The sequence below is a fragment of the Bison bison genome, unplaced genomic scaffold, assembly GCF_000754665.1.
Source record: "Bison bison bison isolate TAMUID 2011002044 unplaced genomic scaffold, Bison_UMD1.0 scf7180017864531, whole genome shotgun sequence".
Classification (NCBI taxonomy): domain Eukaryota; kingdom Metazoa; phylum Chordata; class Mammalia; order Artiodactyla; family Bovidae; genus Bison; species Bison bison.
Window position 1 is genome coordinate 797,919 of NW_011495081.1, and position 22,426 is coordinate 820,344.

The window sequence follows — 22,426 nt, forward strand, 5'->3', positions numbered from 1 at the left end:
CAACTCCCAGAGTTCACTCAGACTCACATCCATCGAGTCAGTGATGCCATCCAGCCATCTCATCCTCTGTCGTCCCCTTCTCCTCTTGCCCCCAATCCCTCCCAGCATTAGAGTCTTTTCCAATGAGTCAGCTCTTCGCATGAGGTGGTCAAAGTACTGGAGTTTCAGCTTTAGCATCATTCCTTCCAAAGAAATCCCAGGGCTGATCTCCTTCAGAATGGACTGGTTGGATCTCCTTGCAGTCCAAGGGACTCTCAAGAGTCTTCTCCAACACCACAGTTCAAAAGCATCAATTCTTCAGCGCTCAGCCTTCTTCACAGTCCAACTCTCACATCCATACATGACCACAGGAAAAACCATAGCCTTGACTAGACGAACCTTTGTTGGCAAAGTAATGTCTCTGCTTTTCAATATGCTGTCTAGGTTGGTCATAACTTTCCTTCCAAGGAGTAAGCGTCTTTTAATTTCATACGAGATGCTAAACAGTAAGCTAAATAATGTGTATGAAGCAGTGAACAAAACAATCAGCTCACCAATAGCACTTAAAGTGGGAAGAGACAGATGATCATCTATCAGTACTCTCTCTCTACATATATACTTTTTTCTTTGTCCTTTATATAAGCACCAACACAAATATATGCATTTAGAGAAGGCAATGGCAACCCACTCCAGTGTTCTTGCCTGGAGAATCCCAGGGATGGGGGAGCCTGGTGGGCTGCCGTCTATGGGGTTGCAGAGTCGGACACGACTGAAGTGACTTAGCAGCAGCAGAGCATGTACTATACACACACATATGTGCATATGCAGATGATATATATATATATATATATATACATATATATAGGATAAACATATACCACGTTTATAAAATTATGCTTTGTGCTAAATCAACACAATTTGCTTAAGGAGCAGACATGGTGATAAGAGAAAATGAGGAGTCAGAATTCTGGCCTGTGTTGATGGAAGAATTGAGTTGCTGTTTATTAAGGTGGCAATGGTTTCTATACTTTAGTGCCCATAGGCTTGTTGAACATGCTTGTGAAAATAGATTTTCTTTCTTTCAGATTATGACTTTAGGAATACCCTCCAGTCTTTCTGTTAAAACATATTGACACGTTTTGTTCCTAAAGTTTACTTATTATGTTGGTACTTGAGATCGAACCCATGTCTCCTGCATCTCCTGCACTGGCAGATAAATTCTTTACCACTGCATCACCTGAGAAGCCCTTACCTAAGTCTTGGGAAACATTATAGCATGTTCACAAACATCAGCTTTGGCATCAATCGGGATGTGTTTGATGTACCCCTTTGGAGAAGGAAACGGCAACCCACTCAGTATTCATGCCTGGAAAATCCCATGGACCGAGGAGCCTGGTGGGCTACAATCCATGGGGTTGCAAAGAGTCGGACGTGACTGAGCAACTTCTGTGTGTGTGTGTGTGTGTGTGTGTGTGTGTGTTAATGGTTCAGCAACTTTGCCATGCTACTTAATTTGCATATGCCTTAGTTTATTTATCATTGTGTAGATAAAAACCATACACACTACTAGAGTTGTTATAAGGATTAAAGGAAATTATATGTGTAAAGTTTCTGGCTCTTAGTATACGCTCAGCAAATATTAGCCATCCATGAGTGATAGCTATTATTAATAGGTACATAGGTATAGGTCAAATGTCTGCTGCTGCTGCTGCTGCTAAGTCGCTTCAGTTGTGTCCAACTCTGTGCGACCCCATAGACGGCAGCCCACCAGGCTCTGCCGTCCCTGGAATTCTCCAGGCAAGAACACTGGAGTGGGTTGCCATTGCCTTCTCCATTGTGTGAAAGTGAAAAGTGAAAGTGAAGTAGCTCAGTCGTGTCCGACTCGTATCGACCCCATGGACTGCAGCCTACCAGGATCCTCCATCTATGGGATTTTCTAGGCAAGAGTACTGGAGTGGCTTGCCATTGCCTTCTCCGGGTCAAATGCCTAGAGCATGTTAATGTAATTGGTAGTTAAGTATATCCTAAGGTGTATAATGATCTGTTCATTCTTAGTTTATACTGTGACTAATAACTTGATACTGCTAGCTATGCCTCACATGCCATATGTTATAGTAGATTTTAAGCATTACTAATAAAAGAAACTAATGCATTAGTATAAATAAAATTTTTTGTTACAATACTGAGTCACATGACTGAAGTCTTGAAAGAACTATGTATAGTTTTCTGTGTTAAAATTTAATAGGTTAGCGACAGATTGAATAAAATAATTACAATAATTTCATTGGATTTATTTGAAAAGACTAAATATTTAGGAATCTGTTTTTTAATTTGGAGAGCTCTTTGTATCACCTAGAACACAAAGTCTGTGGAATTGTCACCAGTTCTTGGTGATGCTTGCAACCATCATGGGTATTTTCTATTTTATACTCGTTTACATTGATTCTAGCTTGCTCATTATTCATATAATATGCACATATAGTTTCTTATATGTGTTACCCTTTTTGATTTTTCCAGTGGTAATTACCATATTTCAATGTTTTGCTCCTTTTTTGCTGTTGTGGTTTCATTTCAATCTCCTAATACTTTTTAATCTTTCTTGTAAAATTTGTTAGCATTTCTTATATGATTTCTTAGACTTCTTATTCTTTTAAGTCAAGTTCATATTTATAAAACAGCAATTTAAAAAAATGACCAAAAATCTGTAGTCTTTTTAATTAAGCAAATAAACGTGTAAAATTTGCCTTAAAAAGCAAAATTGTACTGAATTCTTACAAATATCTCTATTTTCAAGTTCAAAAGAGATAACAGCCAGTTGCATTTGCATGACTTTAACTTTGTTTTCAAAATGTTTAAGTACACTAAATGACAGAGATGCATTTTATTTTTTCTGAAAGTTACTGGCAAGATTCTGTATTATTACCTTTTTTTGCTTATTTATTGGATATATGGGTCATATGAAAATGATACTTGGTTAAACCTTGAGAAAACATGGAAAAAAAGAGGTTATTATATTTAAGGAGAAAGAAAAGAAAGAAGGATAAAAATGGATGTAATTTTCTCTTTTTCTTTTCTAGACCTAGGAAAAGATAAGGATTACACGGATGAATCAGAGCATGCTAATTATGATCGATCTCGCCTCATTAAAGACTTTGTTCCTAAAAATAATTCTGAACCGAAGCCCAGATTACCTAAGGTAATGCAAACTAAACGATCTATAAGTCACTGGGGACTCTAACATCTAAATCCATACAGTTCTTTTGAATTTCAGTTGATATTTCCTGGAGAGAATAAGGCTGCACAGGACTAAAACTGAAAAGTTATGTGTAGACATCATATCCATTTATATTGTCAAACAGAATTTTATAAACATTCTGAAGCATAAAATTATTCAGTAATTTTTTAGAGGTTTATTCCATCTTCTTGTTTTTTGAAGGACACCATGGTTTAATGAGAACATGAATTTTATTATCAAGTGGGCCAATATTTGAATTGCAGTTCCAATACTTATAGTTGTGGTAACTTGAGCAAGTCAATCAAACTCACTTAGCCTTGTTTTCATCATTTGTAAAATTATAATCATGTTGTCAGCTTGACAAATTTTTTGTTTTTCTTCAAGTTTTGTTGAGATATAATTGACACAGTGCTTTATAAGTTTAAGGTATACGGTATAATTATTTGACTTACATACATCATGAAATGATTACCAGAATAAGTTGAGTGAACATTCATCGTCTCATATAGATACAAAATCAAAGAAACAGAAATACATACATATATATATATATATATATATATATAGTTCTTATAATAAGAACTCTTAGAATTTACTCTTAACAACTTCCATAAACAGCATACAGCAATGTTCATTATATTTACTATGTGTATCATCCATGGGGTCGCAAAGAGTCGGATACGATTGAGTGACTTTCACTTTCATTTTTCACCATATAAAGATATAATGTAGTTATTGACTCCATTGCCCACACTGTGTATTTCATACCCACGACTCAGTTATTTTGCAACTGGAAGTCTGTAGCTTTTCATCTCCCTTACTTCTTTCCTCCCCTCCTCACCCTCCTCTCTGGCCATCACCTGTTCACTTGTCTGTCCTCTCTGTCTATAATTCTGTTTTATATTTATCCTCTTATTCCCTTTTTTAGATTCGACATGTAAGTGAAATCATACAGTGTTTTTCTTTCTTTCTCTGCCTGACTTACTTCAGTAAGCATAATGCCCTCTGGGTCTCTAGGTCCTTCCGTGTTGTCACAAATGGCAAGATTTTATTGTTTTTATGGCTGAGTAATATTCCATATGGGCTTCCCTGGTGGCTCAGAAGTAAAGAATCTGCCTGCCAATGCAAGAGATGTGGGTTCAGGCCCTCAGCTGGGAAGATCCCCTGGAGAACCTTTTTAGTTTGTTGATAGTTTCCTTCACTGTGCAAAGGATTTTTAATGTAATGTAGTCCCATTTGTTTATTTTTTGCTTTTGCTTCTCTTGTCTAAGGAGACATATGTAGAAAATATCATTGAGATTAATGTCAAAGAGCATGCTGCCCATATTATCTCCTAGAAGTTTCATGGTTTTGGGTTTGCATTTACATCTTTAATCCATTTCTAATTTACTTTTGTGAATGGTGTGAGAAAGTAGTCCAGTTTGACCTTTTTGTATATAGCTGTTTGGTTTTACCGACATCCTTCACTGCAGAGACTGTCTTTTCCCGTTGTCTGTTGTTGCCTCCTCTGTCACAGATTCATTGTTCTGTTCCACTGATGCATGCGTTTGTTTTTGTGCCAGTAACATGTGGTTTTGGTTACTTTAACTTGTAGTATAGTTTGAGATCATAAAGCACGATTCCTCTAGGTTTGTTCTTCTTTCTCAAGATTGTTTCTGGGTATGTGGGGGTCTTTTGTATTTCCATACAAATTTTTAGAATTATTTGTTCTGCTACTGCTGCTAAGTCACTTCAGTCATGTCCAACTCTGTGCGACCCCATAGATGGGAGCCCACCAGGCTCCCCCGTCCCTGGGATTCTCCAGGCAAGAACACTGGAGTGGGTTGCCATTTCCTTCTCTGATGCATGAAAGTGAAAAGTGAAAGTGAAGTCGCTCAGTCATATCTGATTCTTCACGACCCCATGGACTGCAGCCTACCAGGCTCCTCCATCCATGGGATTCTCCAGGCAAGAGTACTGGAGTGGGTTGCCATTGCCTTCTCCGTTATTTGTTCTAGTTGTCTGAAAAATGCCATTGGTATTTTGATAGTGATTGTGTTGAATCTGTGGAAGGCCTTGGGTAGTATGATCATTTTACCATTATTAATTCTTTCAGTCCATAAGTATGGTACTAATGTATCTTTCCATCTGTTTATCTGGTCTTTAGTTGCTTTCATCAGTGTCAGTTTTGCAAGTATGTCTTTTACCTCCTTAGATAGTCTTATTCCTAGATGTTTAATTTTTTTTGATGCAACTGCAAATTTGATTTTTTTAAAAAATTTCTGTTTCTGGTAGTTTGTTTGTTGTTAGTATATAGAAATACAACATATTTCTGTACATTAATTTGTAGCCTACAGCTTTACAAAATTTCATATCATCTGCAAATAGTGACAGTTTTATTTCTTCCTTTCCATTTTGGATTCTTTGTGCCTATTTTTATTCTCTGATTGTTGTGGCTAGAACTTCCAATACCGTGTTAAATAAAAGTGCTGAGAATTATCAGCCTTCTCTTGTCCCTGAACAAAAGCTTTCAGCTTTCCACTGTTGAGTATGATGTTAACTGTGGGTTTGTCGTATATGTTGAAATATGTTCCCTGTATACTTGTTTTGATGGGAGTTTTTATCATAAATGGATGTTGAATTTTGTCAAATAACTTTTTCTGCATTTATGGAGCTGATTATATAATCCTTATTTTTCAGTTTGTTAATGTGGTGTATCACACTGATTTGCAGATTTTGAAACATTATGAAAGGTTTCCATAACAACTTGGATGTTGAGAATATTGCGTTGAAACTATAATTCATCAACAAATCACTGGGTTGGGGTTCAGTTTTAAAAATCTCTGGTTCCAGAAATCCCACCATCCCTCAAAATTCTTTTGTGGGTTCTTCAAAGTATGTGAATAAAGTCATCCAGCACCAAATACCATCATCCCCTTTTGATGCTTTCCAAGACAAATATTGACTCAGTCCAACTTCACTTCATTTTTTCTTAAATTGCTTATTGATTAAAGTGGGAATACCTTAGTAAAAGAAATTTGGATGTTAATATAAGGAATGACTTAACTTTTAGTTGTCACTGCATGGACAATAACTGATAATCATTTCCTTGAAAATATCTTTTTCTGTGATATTTGATTTGGTTTGGCCTGGATTAATTTTACAAATCCCTTCATTTGTCACCATCAGTGTGTTAGTGACAAAATATGGCACAATTTAAATCTTACTGTTATATTGATTCTGAGCTGTAATAAGTAGACACAGAAATAAATATTTGTGCCTGGTTTATTCATTCATCTTTGGTTTGGTTTTGTTAAGTAAGGATACTATTTTGTGCTGATATTTCTTGTCTTCACTAATCGGTAGTTTATCTCCCAATGTTTACTTCATCTGCCTCTCTATGTACTATCTGATTGGTCCTGTGGATGTTTGGAGAGTTGAGTGGCTCAATGGTCAAGAATCCACTTGCCAATGCAGGAGACACAGGTTCAACCTCTGGGTTGGGAGGATTCCCTGGAGAATGAAATGGCAACCCACTCTAGTATTCTTGCCTGGGAAATCCCCTGGACAGGGGAGCTTGGTGGGCTACAGCCCATGGGGTCACGAAGAGCTGGACATGATTTAGCAACTGAACAATAACAAACAACAACTATCTCTAAAGCATTGTTCCAAGAGACTTGAGCCTGAGAGAAGCCATAAGAAAAACTGAGGAAAAGCAGATATTCTACCTTAAGATACTTTGAGCACCAATGAATAGGGACACAAACATGATACGCTTAAAATAATTAAAAAATGAATTAAGATTAAATAAAATTTGTGTTATCTGCTTCTTTAAAAATTAGCACATGCCACCATGTTTTCTTCCCTTTATGATTTCAGTCTCTTCATTCTAATGCTTTCCTTCCCTCCTCTTTGGGCTTCCCTGGTAGCTCAATCAGTAAAGAATCTGCCTACAGTGCAGGAGATCTAGGTTCGATCCCTGGATCGGGAAGATCCACTGGAGAAGGAAAAGGCAAATCACTCCAGTATTCTTGCCTGGAAAATCCCATGGAAAGAGGAGCCTGGTGGGCTATAGTCCATGGGATCACAAGAGTTGGACTCGACTTAGCAACTAAACCACCGCCACCAATGATACCTTCCACTCCATTTCTGCTCAACAGTCACCAATTCCCAAATCTCTAAACTAGACTTGAACTTTAGAATATTCAAGTTAAGAAGAAATAATCAAACCTGCATACATATTTTGTTTTTTTGACAGCAAAATAAGAGAATGATGTGTGATGATGGTAGTATACCACAGTCGTCCAGTCCAGTCATCCTAACCTAAAGTCCTGTTAGTTCTATTACACTTCTAGTCAAATTTGAAAATGTAGTGCATCACCTAGAGGCTTTTGGATTCACTCTTCTAGCTTCTATGAAAATATGCCCACTTTCATCCATTTTATAGGTTAAGGTGTAGCACAAATCCAACTTGAATAAATAGTTTTATTCCAAAAGAAGAAAAAAGATGTTTAAAATACATTTAGCTAGGCTACTTGCTTGCAAAGCTTATCTATAAATGAAAGGCAAAATAATCTTCTTAGGTGTATTCTTTGTGTACATTTATCAGAGAGAACCTCAAAAAAGCAATGACCTATATATCTATTGTTTGAACAAGCATCTGAATAACCTTAGTTTATAACTCTGCTGTTGCTGTTCAGTCTCTCAGTCATGTCCGACTCTTTGTGCCCCAAGGACTGCAGCATGCCAGGCTTCCCTTCAGTATTTCCCTTCAGTATCTACCAGGAGTTTGGTCCAACCCATGTCCATTCCGTCGGTGATGCCATCCAACCATGTCATCCTCTGTCGTCCCTTTCTCCTCCTGCCCTCAATCTTTCTCAGCATCAGGGTCTTTTCCAATGAGTCAGCACTTTGCACCAGGTGGCCAAAGTATTGGAGCTTCAGCTTCAGCATCAGTCCTTCCAATGAATATTCAGGACTGATTTCCTTTAGGGCTGACTGGTTGGATCTCCTTGCAGTCTGGACTCTCAAGATTCCAGCACTGCAGTTTGAAGGCATCAATCCTTCGGTGCTCAGCTTTTTTATTTTTCAGCTCTCACATCCATACATGACTACTGGAAAAACAATAGCTTTGACTATACAGACCTTTATAGGCAAAGTAATGTCTCTGCTTTTTAATATGCTGTCTAGGTTTGTCATTGCTTTTATTCCAAGGAGCAAATGTCTTTTAACCTCCTCTTTAACCTTCAGCAAGAGGCTCTTTAATTCTTCTTCCCTTTCTGCCACAAGGGTGGTGTCATCTGCATATCTGAGGTTATTGATATTTCATCCCATCATTAAATAATATGCATATATATGTGTGTATGTGTATGTACATATATTTTAAGTTGGCTCTTAGGAAATTGACAACATTCATTCACTTGTGACCTACAAAATAGCAACTTTCATATGGTTCAAATTAGCATGTATTGATCTCTATGTATCTAGTTGTATGGCTGAAGATCTGTGCATTATGTTATTTGCTTGGGATAACTGTACTGGTTGCAACCTGTCCCATGGATATTATACAGTGTAACTGATATTTTATTTCTTCACAAAAGTTATTCAATTACATTTTAGAGATGAAAAAACAAGTTTATAAAAAGTCAGCAGAAAGGGAACAAAGATTCACAGAGGAAAATGATTCCTAATGTAAACTACATTGTAAATCATGACAAGTGTTAGATTACAGAAAACAAATAAAAATTTCTAACAAGATTTGCCATCAGCTATAAAACTAGGTTCTAGGAAATAACTCCAAATGTGTCAAAGTGGTGTCTAACATTGAATTTATGAGGACTCCCTGTTGAGTTTATCAATAGTAAAAACAAATAAATAAATATAGAAATCCATCTGACTAGTTTACTGGTTATTGTACAGGCAGACTATACATCTGCTTGAGAATTTGTTTTGAGAGCCATTGTACAAACATTCCCTGAATGATCTTGAGTCAGTGTGGTGAATTTTGCTTTGACGATATATCCACTGCTTCTGATAATTTTGTAAGTCAGATATATCTGTAAGATACTATAGTTTGCACTAGAATTATCTTCAGTAAGATGAATTATTTCTTTAGAATGTTTTCTTTAAGTTATTAACTTTAGGCATGTATCATTTACACTAAAAGTCTTTAATATTTCACAGATTAAACTCATGTGATACTGATATCTAATATGATAAAATGATATTGATAAGTTAATAGGACATATTTTTAATTTATTTTTAACCCACTCTGTCCCGCAGGACAGAGGACAAAGAAAGATGGCAAATATGGACAGGTCTTGCTATCCATGTAGTGGGATGCAGTTCAGGAGGTGGGCATGCATATAAACGAAGAAAGCTAAGAGGCTTTAGAAATTAGAGATGATACTAGATATGGGATAAGTCTAGATTTATCTAGCCTCAAGCTGTATAATAAAAGCTGTATTTAAATATCTCTGGGGCTTTGCAGTAGCTACAAAATTGGCCACAGCCCTTCCCTTTTCCCTATACCTATAATATTTTCAATGGAACTTTGCAGGTTCTCTCATCCAAGAGGTACACTCTTACTGGACTGGCCTCGGGCTTTGCTTTGATCAATAGATTGCCTGCAGAAGTGACCATGTCCCAGTGCTGAACCTTGAACTTGAAAGATCTTGCATTCCCATTATTCCCTCTTGGGACTCTGCCTCCATCATAGGAATGTCAGAGCCATCCTGCAAGAGGATAATAAGGCCGTGTGGACTGAAACCTAGGGAGTCCAGTTGTCCCCGCTGACACAGAGACGTGAAAGAATCCAGCTAGAACCCACAGAAGGTCTAGCTGAGACTGGGAGAACTACACAACGGGGCCCAGGCTGCTCACAGATTCCTGAGCTAAATAAAAAGTATTTGGGGCTGGTTTATTTATCCACAATAGATATTGGAGCCATAAATGTTAGAGGGTAGCGTATTTGCTGGCACCAATGATTGTAAATGTAAAGTGAATTCTTTCTCACTGGAAAGGGAACACGTGCAAAATTGTCCCTGAGTTTTCCACACATACCCATGTTATCCATTTAATTCTATAGAGCCCAAGAATATCTTAATGTCATAACCTAAATCATGAGAAATCTAGGGCTCTAACATTTTCTTAAATTATCTTTTTTTAATAAAACTCTATTTACAAAAGTAGTTTTTTTGTACCTTTGTATCAGTGAAGAATTCCAAGATTACCTTCCATTAAACCATATGTATATTGTTAGTAATGTTCCAAACACCCATTAAAATTGGTGAGGAACTAGCTTTTTTAAAGGCAAGTTTATTTCCTTTCTAACATTTTGACAAAAAGACTGTGTCACATATATGTAGACAAGAAAAATGAGGGAGAAAATTAATAATGTGATGCGAGAAAAGAAGCAATTCTATGGATTTATAGACTGGAGCACCTGGGCAGACTGCAAGCAAAGTTTTAGAGGAGAGAGGGATTCTTTTTAAGATTATTTCAGTAAATATTTCCTCTCTCTGTCTCATTAGTATAGAGAGAATTATGAATAACACATGATGATAAGGTCCTATAACCAACTGGATGGTTCTGAGAAACAAAATCCCTTTCTGCATCAAGGAATCATATACTTCATACCAGTGGAGACTTCTTGATGTGGACAGTTTACAGAAAATGTCTGTGATTAATCTAGGTTAAAAGGAACGACGCTGTGAAGCAGAATCAGTGGCTTGTGTACTAGGCATTAATGAAGAGTTTACTGCTGCTACTGTCCCTCAGGATGCCAAAAATAACTATAGAAGTTGCTAATAATATCTGAGAATATATATCTATATTTCAAATTATAGTGACTCCCCCTCTTAAGAGACTTTGGGTATCATATTAGACAGAAAAGGGGTTATAGACCAGGAAAATCTTGATATGAATATTTTAGCAGTTCATTAAATTTGAATCACAAGGCCATTCAGTTTGACTGTCTACTGGCATTGGCAGATGGTGTTCATCTTTAACTAAATTGGTAACAGAAATAGTTTTCTGCTAATGCTGGAGAAGCACAGATCATATAATGGTGATGGTGAGCCCGATGGTCTCTATGGTCTTCTACAGTGTACCTTTCCCATGGACATTGGCAGTTGTTAACTCAATTCAATGGTTCTTTGTCTCCAAATAATGTATAGGTGTTAATATTCTGAATTTGCACACTTTGCCCCAGTAATTGTAAGATAATGTTATTTTAAAATACAAGGTAAATGACTAAACTTGACCTAGTATGGCTGTTTCAGCTAATGAGTATACATGAAATTAAATACTAATTATTTGCATTTATTGAGATAGTTTCTAAAGAAAATGCTAATATTTCCCTAACTTAGGACCTGAGATAATATTTGTTTATATTTAATAATTTCATTGTGGGAAACTGTACCCTAAATATTTAATTTTTATGTAAACCATGGGACATGCAGGAAATCATTTTGGTTTCTTAATGTTTTTGCCGGTATTTTTCTTCCCTAGTTTTAAAAAGACTCCTTTTTAATCAGTCTAACAAATAACTGATCTTGTCTGCAGACTCTTTGATACTGAGGAGAGCATTATCTTCCCTGTGGCCATAGAAGGCATGTCCCTCTATTGTGCTGTTTAATCACTTACCTTGACCCTTAAAGCCCTCATCAGAAAATGATGAGGGTGTGTTCTATACTTGCTAATTGCTAGTGTTTATTTTCCCTAAGATTTAGCATAAGATTTTCTAGAACCCCTCCACATTATCTATGAGTTGTTTAAACCCTAATGTGTTCATGTTTTCGTGTATGTATTGTGATAAAAATATCATTTCAAATTGTAAAGACATCAATCTTTTGAAAAATGTGCAAATGTTCTCACAGTAACTGATCAGTAATTTGGAAGAGGTTAAAATGTTTTCAGGCTTCCTAGGTGGCGCTAGTGGTAAAGACCCCTTCTGCCATCACAGGAGACATAAGAGATATGGGTTTGATCCCTGGGTTGGGAAGATCCCCTGGAGAAGGGCATGGCAACCAATCCAGTATTCTTGCCTGGAGAATCCCACAGATAGAGGAGCCTGGTGGGCTACAGTCAGTAGGGTAGCATAGAATCAGACACGACTTAGTACGCATGCAAAATGTTTTCAGATGCCTACCTCACATCTTACACCAAAATGAATTGAAGAACTAAATAGTTAACCAATTCAAAACTGTATGTGTAAAAATAAAACAAGCTTTTTTTTTTTTTCCTAATCACAGACTGGAAAAATGTCTTCTGTAAAGGGATTTTCTACACAAGCAACAAAATTAATCATGGAAATCTTGATGGAGTTGACTAGATACTTACTAGTATCAAAATTACAATAGCATTAAGAAGAAAGAGATAAACTTAAGATTCTACATATAGAATATACTAGAATATACCAAAGTTTGGTTCATATTCTTAGTCTACAAAGACATCATAGTAATATAATTGATAAATGCACAAGTAAAAAAATCATTAAAAAACAATACAGTTTTAACATGTAAAGTGATTAGCAGTGATTAGCAGAACTAGTAATTGCAGAAATACAAAAGTAAGCAATTTTTTAAACCAAATTATAATTTTAAAAATAAAACTCAGAATTGATACTACAGACTGTCACTTTAATTTTTTATTGGTAGATATGTATGTTGATCCAAATTTTCTGGAAAGTAATTTGACAATAACAATTAAAAACCTTAAAATAATCTTTCCTTTGACCCACTTCTAGGAACTTATTCAGAGAATGTAATTAGATGTTAGCCCAAATAATTGTTTAAAGATGTTTCTCACACTGTAATTTGTAAGGGAATTGTGGGGGAGGGAATATAAAGTGCTTAAATGTTCAAGAGTAAAAAATGAAATTAAAAGCAGTAATGCCTTTAAATAAGGTGATAAAAAATGAGTCCCCAGTTATTTAAGGATGATGTGAAATAATCACAGTGTATAATTACATAATAAGAAAATGGTTCTAAAAAACAGTATATGCAGTTTGATACCATCTATATACAAGTAATATAGCTCTTTTTCATAAATAAAATTATTAGCATTGTGTACAAAAAATTAAACTGATTGGTCAAATTCACATGACAAAGTTTATTTCACATATTCTTATATGTAAGCTATTAAGTATTACACTATTATAATTCCTATTTTAAAAAATCTCACACAGCTAGTAAATGGGCAGATGCAGAATTTAAAATAAGATGGTTCTGTTTCTGACAACTGCTTTTCTACTTTGCTATATTGGTGAGATAAGAGCAATTCAGGACTTCAGCTTTTCAATATGTTAACTGTCATTAAACAGAAGTGCACTCTCTCTATATATATACACATATATATATAATCTAATTCTCATAATAATGAAAGTAAGTAGTAGTAGTAGTCTAATTTTACTAATGAAGAAAATAAGATTTAAAGAGGTAAGTTTTTTGCCCAGTCTCTGAACTAGGCAGGAACAGAGTTGGACTGTAGCATGTCTCTTTATCTTCAGTACTCTATGCTTTTCTGACTTCAGCTTAATAGTTAACTATAATAACATACTCGTATATTAATCATATCTTTCAAAAATCCTAAAATGTTGCTCTGAAGTAGGTAGTTATGGACAGGGAGGCCTGGCGTGCTGCGATTCATGGGGTCGCAAAGAGTCGGACAAGACTGAGCGACTGAACTGAACTGAACTGAACCCTCTACATCCCAGGAGTGGACTAATCTGTTTGTAATTTACTCTTGTATCAACAAAATAAAAATTTGTTGGGAGTTTGTTACAGACTTACTATTTCTAGCAAAAGTAGCCACAGAGGAGGATGTGTATACTCCTTGGTGTTACATAATAATCAGTGATCTAAATGTTTTCAAATGCATCTGCTACACAGTATGGGAACTACCCTTGTAAACCAGGGAAAAAATAAACTCCACAAAACTCTGCTGCTGCTGCTGCTAAGTCGCTTCAGTCGTGTCCGACTCTGTGCGACCCCATAGACGGCAGCCCACCAGGCTCCCCTATCCCTGGAATTCTCCAGGCAAGAACACTGGAGTGGGTTGCCACACTCCTCCACAAAAGCCCCTACGGCTATGTCTAGAGCTGGAGGCTAGAAGATCAAGAGACATTTAATTATGAGAGTAGATTTAGGTGAAGGATGGCTTTGTTGGGATTGTTGTCTTTTTGTTCCCTTAAAGACTATGTGGGGAAAATGTGCCTATTTAGGAAGTCGTCTTATTTCATAAGCGATACAAGAAAACAAACAAAATGCCATAGATGTTTGTTCTCTCCTGGAACTAATGTCTTGGTAATTAGACACAGAACAGGCTTCCTCAATCACCAGCTTACTGGTTGTCCCCAAGGGTATTTAGCTTATCTTGGGAGATCTCCTAAGCCTCCCCGGAGGACTTTAGCTCTAAAATGAAAGCTGCGATAACTTGTCTGCAGAATTGTATATACGTTTATGGGACATGAAAGCAAATTTAATAAATTAATGTGTGGGCACACCAGTTAAATGGTGCAGATAATTCTTCTGCTTGATATTTATACAGTCAGTCAATGATAGGCTCACATCAAACTTTCTCTCTACCTGCTGAGATGCGAGGGCAGCCAGTGAAATCACATCAAAAGTAATGCTATTTGAACACAGTTGAAGTCAAGTCTACTTCATTAATCTCCTAACTTGAGGCTCTCCAGGTTGTTGGAACATTAATAAAAATAACAGTAAATAATTACAACAGCTAACATCTATTAAGGATCCTTCAGAGATTTTATTGATGACCTACATCCATTTATACTTGCAACTCTTAAAAAGTTGGGTATATTTTTACCCTCTTTTCAGAGATGAGGAAATGGAAGTTGGGAATGGCTAAGTATCCTTTTATCATAAAGCTAGGTAAACAGTCGGCAGGAAGTCTATAGAGGCCACCTCACTGCTAAGCGCTGTGCTGTACTGAACAGCGTTCTGGAGGTGTGAGACAAGTCCATCAAGTGGTTAGAGAACATGTTCACCTCACTCAGGAATTCTCATGTTCCCTAGGGACCATGGATATTGTGCTTTTGTCAATGTTTTCTGCTTAAGAAGAAAGTATAAAATTGAGGTTCCTATGCTCAAATCCTAATAAACTGTGAAATACTCACCCCTTTTCTGCTGCTCAGAGCCCTTCACCACCCCATGCCCTTTGCCTCCATTCACATTGGCCTATAGACTCCTTGCCACCAAATGCGTCCATCAGAATATGACCATTCTGAGCCACTATCACTATTTGAAAAGGGAAGAAAATATCAACAAGATTAAGTACTCTTGTGTTTATTAAATAACTTCTGAAACCTGTAGAATTTTAAAAAAATTGGCTTGTGACCATTGACTTCTTTGCAAGGTGCAATTCAAGGTTCCAGGTGAGGATCCCATGGAGACCTGCATGATTTTATTAACCCCTTGATGACACAGACAGTGTAGACATTGGGATTACAGTAATCTTCAATTTGTTTAAAGGTTTCAAACTCTTGTGTGACATTAAAATATTCTGTTATGTGGGATTAACTGGAAAATCCATTCTTAGCATGCTGATTAATTCAGGGCCATATCCATTAAGTGGCTGATTCTTAGTTCACTGTCTTGTCAGTCTCAATTACAAGCTATCCTATGGAGGTTTCCTTGACAGAAATAAATGTAACCTTCTGTTGCATTTCATCCTGTCAGTGTTCATCACAAATGGGCTAAATTTTTCAATTCAATTTATTCATTCATTTATTTATTTTTTAAGGTAACAATTACTTCTGTTGCTTTCAGGTTACAATCACTTCATCATTTTCATCCCAGAGCCAATATAATACAATGTCAAGTAATAGATATAGGATTTTTCAAAAACTACTAATGGTTCTGTTTTAACTCTCTCCAGTGAAAAAGAAAATGTGGCCATTTACATGAACTGGAAAAAAATATATAGCCCCACTCAGCTATCAAAAAAACATTACGTATAAAAATAAAGTTCACCAATAAAAAAAGTTTTTGTTTGTCAGACCACTATTATTCAGGCTGAAATATACCTCCCACCTTTTATGTTAATCTGCCCAACTAATTCAAATAACCTAAGAATATGCAATAGATCATTAAAAATTGACAGTAAAATCATCAAAATGTCACTGACATTATATAACTAAATGCCATTTAGATGAATCATACGCAGACACTATTAAACAATGACACATGAAGGCAGCCCCCTTAAAATAAACCACTCCCCCTTAAAATAAAGTAATTAAAAAAATACAGAAGTTCTTATAAAGAGATGATGTGTTATCTTTTTCCCCCTTTTAATCATTATTCAGATTCAGGCATTTAAAGAGTTGTCTAAAAACCCTCCAGTCAAATGCTTTGTGCAGCGTTCAATATGTAACACTCTAGCTAATGGAAAAAGCAGGCGGTGGAAGGGAGAACTTTCTGTTGTCAAGCTGAAGAGTGCTTCAAAGAAGATTGTCATTTGAAACTCTGTTGTCAGCAATGAAGGATTCCAAATGCCGCTGAACCCAGAACTCTGACTGTGGTATGTTTAAATAAGTATATTTAAACATTAGGAATTCTATTTTACTTTTTTGTTTCCTTAAAAATATGTAAGAAGCCAACAAAGAATTATAGGCATTGATTGCAGAATAGTAGATGAGTGTCTCTGTTCTTTCAAATACTAGAAATGTATTTTTAAAAATAAGAACTATATCATCTAAATGGATATATTTTAAGCATCAGTGTTTATCTCACATAACAGATGCTGCCTCTCTGAAGTTTTGGCTATTTTTAAATGCATTTGAATTTTGGTTTCAATGAAATAGGTACTCACAAGTTCTACTCTAAAATTTGTTCTTCATTCAAAATATTTATAAAGTATAATCACTTACAAAAGGATGTCTTTTTAAGATGTTCTTAAATTATTTTTTATATAAGGTATTTTAGTAAATAATATCAGTCAAAGTAGAATGTCTGAGAAAAAAATCCAAATTTAAAGAAGCATGTCTTGTAACATTAAATGTTAAAAAACTGACACAACTATCAAATTAATTTTGTTTTAAACTAGGGAACAAAATGTTTTTCAACCTACTGTATTTTCTCATGCATTTAAAGGTGATAAAATTATTTTTTGTCCCATTCTGAAGGCTTTCATTTCTTTGTTTAAAAATGTCAGCTCCTTCCCTTTGGAGATAAGAGGTTCAACTTCAAAATCTCCATTTAAGGTTAGATCATCTAAAATAGATAATCACTGATATGTAAATAAGTATTCTTTAAAAAAAATAAATACTTAAAAGATTCATTTTATAGTATATGAAATATAAAAATCAGTGGGGAGGAAAAAGTATGCTCAAATGTATTCTCTGTCAATTATTCCCACTAAGATTATATTTAAAGCTCATATGTTCAAAAACAAATGTTTATTTCATTGAGAACCCAGTAGAAAAACCATAGTCTACCCCATCATAATCTGCTTAGAAAGGTTTGGCTTTTGGATTTCATTAGAAAACCCAGAACACCTTTGATTTTGGCAAATAAAAATGGGTGGAAAGAGAATAATATGATAGTCTTAAAAACCAGCACTTAGTATAATATAGTGCCTGTTACATCATAGAAATTCAACCAGTATTTTGTTTCTCTCTTCCTTTTGGTTCCTTTTTAACTGTTACAAAGAAAACTTACACTTGCTTCATAATTTTTATTCTTTCTATGGATATATGTCTTATTCTATGGTATTCAGAGTCACACTTAGTCCAGTGATAGCAGGTCAGGTAATTCAAGTGTTTTGAATCCAACCTGAGGTTCCACCTTCAGTGATTAATTTTCTATCTTCTTTGCAATTCCACTGATACTGTGTTGCTCAGTGAACCAGCTCCATTTCATAGGATACTCCAAATGTTGAAAAACTGATTCCTCTTAAATAAAATAACTAAAGTCACTAATGCAAAAATTCACCTCAAAGACCAAGTGCTTGATACATTATTCAGAATAATTCATTGTATGAACCATCTTGAGAAAAGTACGAAATATGTTATTCCATAATTATACCTGATTTTAACTGAATTAGTACTCAGCCATCAGTAGGAAAGTAGCTTTACATTTGAGGACTTTTTGCAGAGAAGAGTATGTGCTGCATAATTTTACTTGATTTTATAAGAATTATGTGTATTTTATAACCTTAAAAGCAAAATTATAAGCAAAACTTCACTAATTGTCAGGTTAAATATTTTTTAAAAATTATCTTTCAGCATTTTTTTTATCAATAAATGAAAGATGACATTTGGTAATATTAAAGTTTCAAATTACAGAAGGAAATGGCAACCCACTCCACTATTCTTGCCTGGGAAATCCCATGGACAGAGAAGCCTGGCATGCTATAGTTCATGAGGTCGCAAAAGAGTCAGAAATGATTGAGCACATAGACACACACAGAGGTTCAGATTTCACATTCTAAGGAATTTTAGCTGTGGCAACTTTCAAACAAAATATGTTTCTTTTTCTAAACAGATACCTTGCAACCGTGGTTGTCAAGCTGGAAACATCAAAATCACCTGTAGGGCTTGTTAAAAAAACAGGTGACAAAGCTCTACACCAGAGCTTCTGATAACAATAATTCTAGTTGAGGCTGGAGAATTTGTTTTCCTAAAAAATTCTCAGATGATGTTGATGTTGCTGATACTGGTACCACATTTGAGAACCATTCCCTGACATCTTCCCTTAATATCTCCAGTGTACTCTATTTTTTGAGAGCCTGCCATATGCCAGACCTTATACTAAGTCTGGATATTTCTTGATGATTAAAACAGGCAGAATTCCTACCCTTGCAAAGTTTGTAGATGTCTAATGGAGGAGTCAGAAAATAGATAATAAACTAACAAGTTAAATAACTATTTACAAGTTGTCATTAAGTGGGTCATTAAATAGTGGAAGAGGCTACACAGGGCAATCAGGGAGGTATTAACCTCTCAGAAGGTATTAACGCCAAGAACTGAAAGATGAGAAGTCAGCCGAAGGAAGAGTGGGAGAAAGAGGTATTCCAGGCAGAGAGGTGCCTCTTATGAGGGCCCTGGAATGGGAAAGAGCTTGGTGTGTTTGAGAAACTGATACATAGCCTGTGTGGCAGGAACACAGAGACTGAACACCAGGACGGCTGAAATGAGAGGAGAGAGAGAGGTAAGCAACACTCCATTCAGGGGCCCTTCCGCCGGGAGTCTGGATTTCATTCTAAGTTCAAAGAGTTTTCAACAGATTTCTGTTTTCCTGAGATCGCTTTTCATGAGAATGGGCAAACAGTGATGAGAGTAAGGTGATGTTAGAGCAGTTCAGTTGAAAATGATGGTGGTGTAGCCAGGAGTGCTGGCAGTTTCCAACATCAGAATACATGTATATGTATAACCGTAGAGATGATAGTTACTAAAAAATCACAGTGATGTTGCTTATAGTGACATGGGAACATGTCAAAGAGGGAAAAAAGCAAAATAATTTTGTTTGAAAACAAAATTATACTTGCATGTGTGTAAAAAGAGTCTTCAAGTATCATACTGGGATTATAGGTGATTTTTTACTCCCTTTATTTTGTATACACTAGAAATGCATATTATTATAGAATTTCTAAATTCACATGTATCAGTGAAAAGAAAACACTGTGACTTTGAGAAGACAGCCACAGGTTGAATGACTGAGTCATGGGTACACATACATATACACTCCAAGCATTATACAAAATATAGTGGTTAAAAAATGAATAAGGTATAGTTCCAGTCATCAAAAGGCTTGTAGTTAGTTGGGAAAGATAAGAATAGGGACATAAGGGCAACTCTGATGGAAATGTTAGAGTGCATAAGTATCATCCTTTCTGTTCTTTGACAGCCTGTTTAGATACCAGTTTCTCCCAACATAATCACAACCAACACCCTAATGGGTCTTGAATAACTCCCCCACTTGCATGATCTGTGCCTTTACCTGCAGACTTTTCTTCCCCTTCTTCACATACCACATTTTAAAGACTATATTTAGAGCAATTTTGGATTTACAATAGGATTAAAAGGGAGGGACAGAGATTTTCCGTATGTCCCTACCCTCACACATGCATATAGTCCTCTGCATCACCAGCATCACTCACCAGAATGGTACATTTTTCACTAACGATAAACCTACATCGATACTTCATAATCATCCAAAGTCCACAGTCTACCTTAGGGTTCACTCTTAGTATTGTACATTCTATGGGTTGAATAAATGTATGATGATGTATATACATCAATATAATAACATACAGATCATTTTCACTGATCTAAAAATCCTCTGTGCTCTGACTGTTTCTCTTTACCTTACTCCGGCCCCTTGCCAGCAACCACTTTTCTTTTTATTAGTACTTCTGTTGTTCCCATAGTTTTGTCTTCTCCAGAATGTCATATAGTTGTGAATCATGCAGCATATAGCCTTTCCAGATTGTTTTGTTTTACTGAGCAATATCCATTAAAGATTCCTCTAGCAGTCCATGGGGCCGCGAAGAGTCAGACATGACTGAGCAACTGAACTGAACCGATGTCTTTTCATAGCTGTATAACCCACTTACTTTTAGTGCTGAATATTGTTCCATTGTCTGGCTGTGCCACAGTTTATCCATTGACCCGCTGGAGGACGTCTTGGTTGCTTCCCATTTGAGCAATTATTCATAAAGCTGCTGTGAACACGCACATGTAGGTTTTTACGTGGACATAGATTTTCAACTCTTTTGGGAAAATACCCGGGAACACAATTTCTGAATCATATAGTAAGAGTATGTTTAGTTTTATAACAAACCCAAAAATTGTCTTCTAAAGTAGCTATACCATTTTGCATTTTCAGCAGCAATGAGTGAGAATCCATGATGCTCCACATCCTCACCAGCATTTATTGTTATTAATGTACTGGGTTTTGGCCATTCTAATGTATTCGTAATGGTACCTCACTATTGTTTTCATTTGCATTTCCCTGGTAGCATGCAGTGTGGAGCATCTTCACATATACTTATTTACTATCTTCTTTGAAGAGGTGTATTTTCAGTGATCACATGCCATTTTTAACTGATTTTTTAATATTGAGTTTTAGGATTTCTTTGTTTACTTAGGATAACAGTTCTTTATCAGATATGTCTTTTGAAAATATTTTCTCTTATGCTTTGTCTTCTAATTCTCTTGATATTGTCTCTTTCCAAAGCAGAATTTTAATCAGGTCTAGCTATACATTATTTCTTTCAGGGATCATGACTTTGGTGTTGTATCTAAAACATCATCACTATTTCAGAGGTCATCTAGGTTTCCTTCCAGCAATTTTATAGTTTCATACTTTACATTTAAGGCTTTGATCCATTTTGAATTATTTTCGTGAAGAGTGTAGTCCATCTAGATTAGTTGTTTTGTCCTGTTCTGCATTTGACTGTCTACTTGTTTTAGCACTATTTGTTAAAGAGAAGACTTTTCCTTCCTTCTCCAGACAGTCACTTTATCTTTCTTCTCAGCTCTTGCGCTCATCCCTCATATAGCCCAAATAACACCAAATTGTAATTAACTTGTCCTGCTATCTGTCCACTTGACTAAATTACTCTCTCAAGGATGGGGATCATGGTCTATTTTTCTTTGTAATTACATCAGCACCTTGCACAGAGCCTGCCTCATAACAAGAACACACAATAAACTTGTTAAATAAGTGAACATGAAGAAGAATATTAGGAAAACATTACAACTTTCAGTCGAATAGAGTTATGATTGTGGCCTTAAGAGTTAAGATAAAGTTTATGAAAAAGTAGGAAATCAAGCTTATCTTTGAAATTGGATAAAAGTTTTGAGTAATTTTACTTCTAGGATTTATATGAATAAAACAATTAGAGAGGTTAATAGGGATGTATGATATTCAGGGATATTCACTGAATCATGATGAATCATGCCAAAGAATAATTTAGCAAATATAGCCCAAATATTCTTCAATGAATCATTACCATTCACAATAAGTGTTAGTTGCTCAGTTGTATACTGGCTCCTCTGTCTATGGAATTCTCCAGGCAAGAATATTGTAGTGGGTTGCTATTCCCTTCTCCCGGTGATCTTCCCAACCCAGGGATTGTACTCAGGTCTCCTGCACTGCAGGCAGATTCTTTATCATCTGAGTCATCAGGAAAGCCTATTCTTCACTAGAATAGGCTAGAAGAATAGGCCTATTCTTCACTGGAAGGTAAATAAATGAAAGAACTGTA

General features: G+C 35.8%; 1 protein-coding gene across 1 annotated transcript in view; it reads left to right on the plus strand.

Moving 5' to 3' along the window:
• Nucleotides 1–22,426, plus strand: part of ANO3 (anoctamin 3) — a 453,610-nt gene that overhangs the window by 254,797 nt on the left and 176,387 nt on the right. Inside the window, exon 4 of the mRNA XM_010831780.1 lies at nucleotides 3,057–3,175. Coding sequence (XP_010830082.1) covers nucleotides 3,057–3,175 — 119 coding nt within the window. The remainder of the gene's footprint in view (nucleotides 1–3,056; nucleotides 3,176–22,426) is intronic.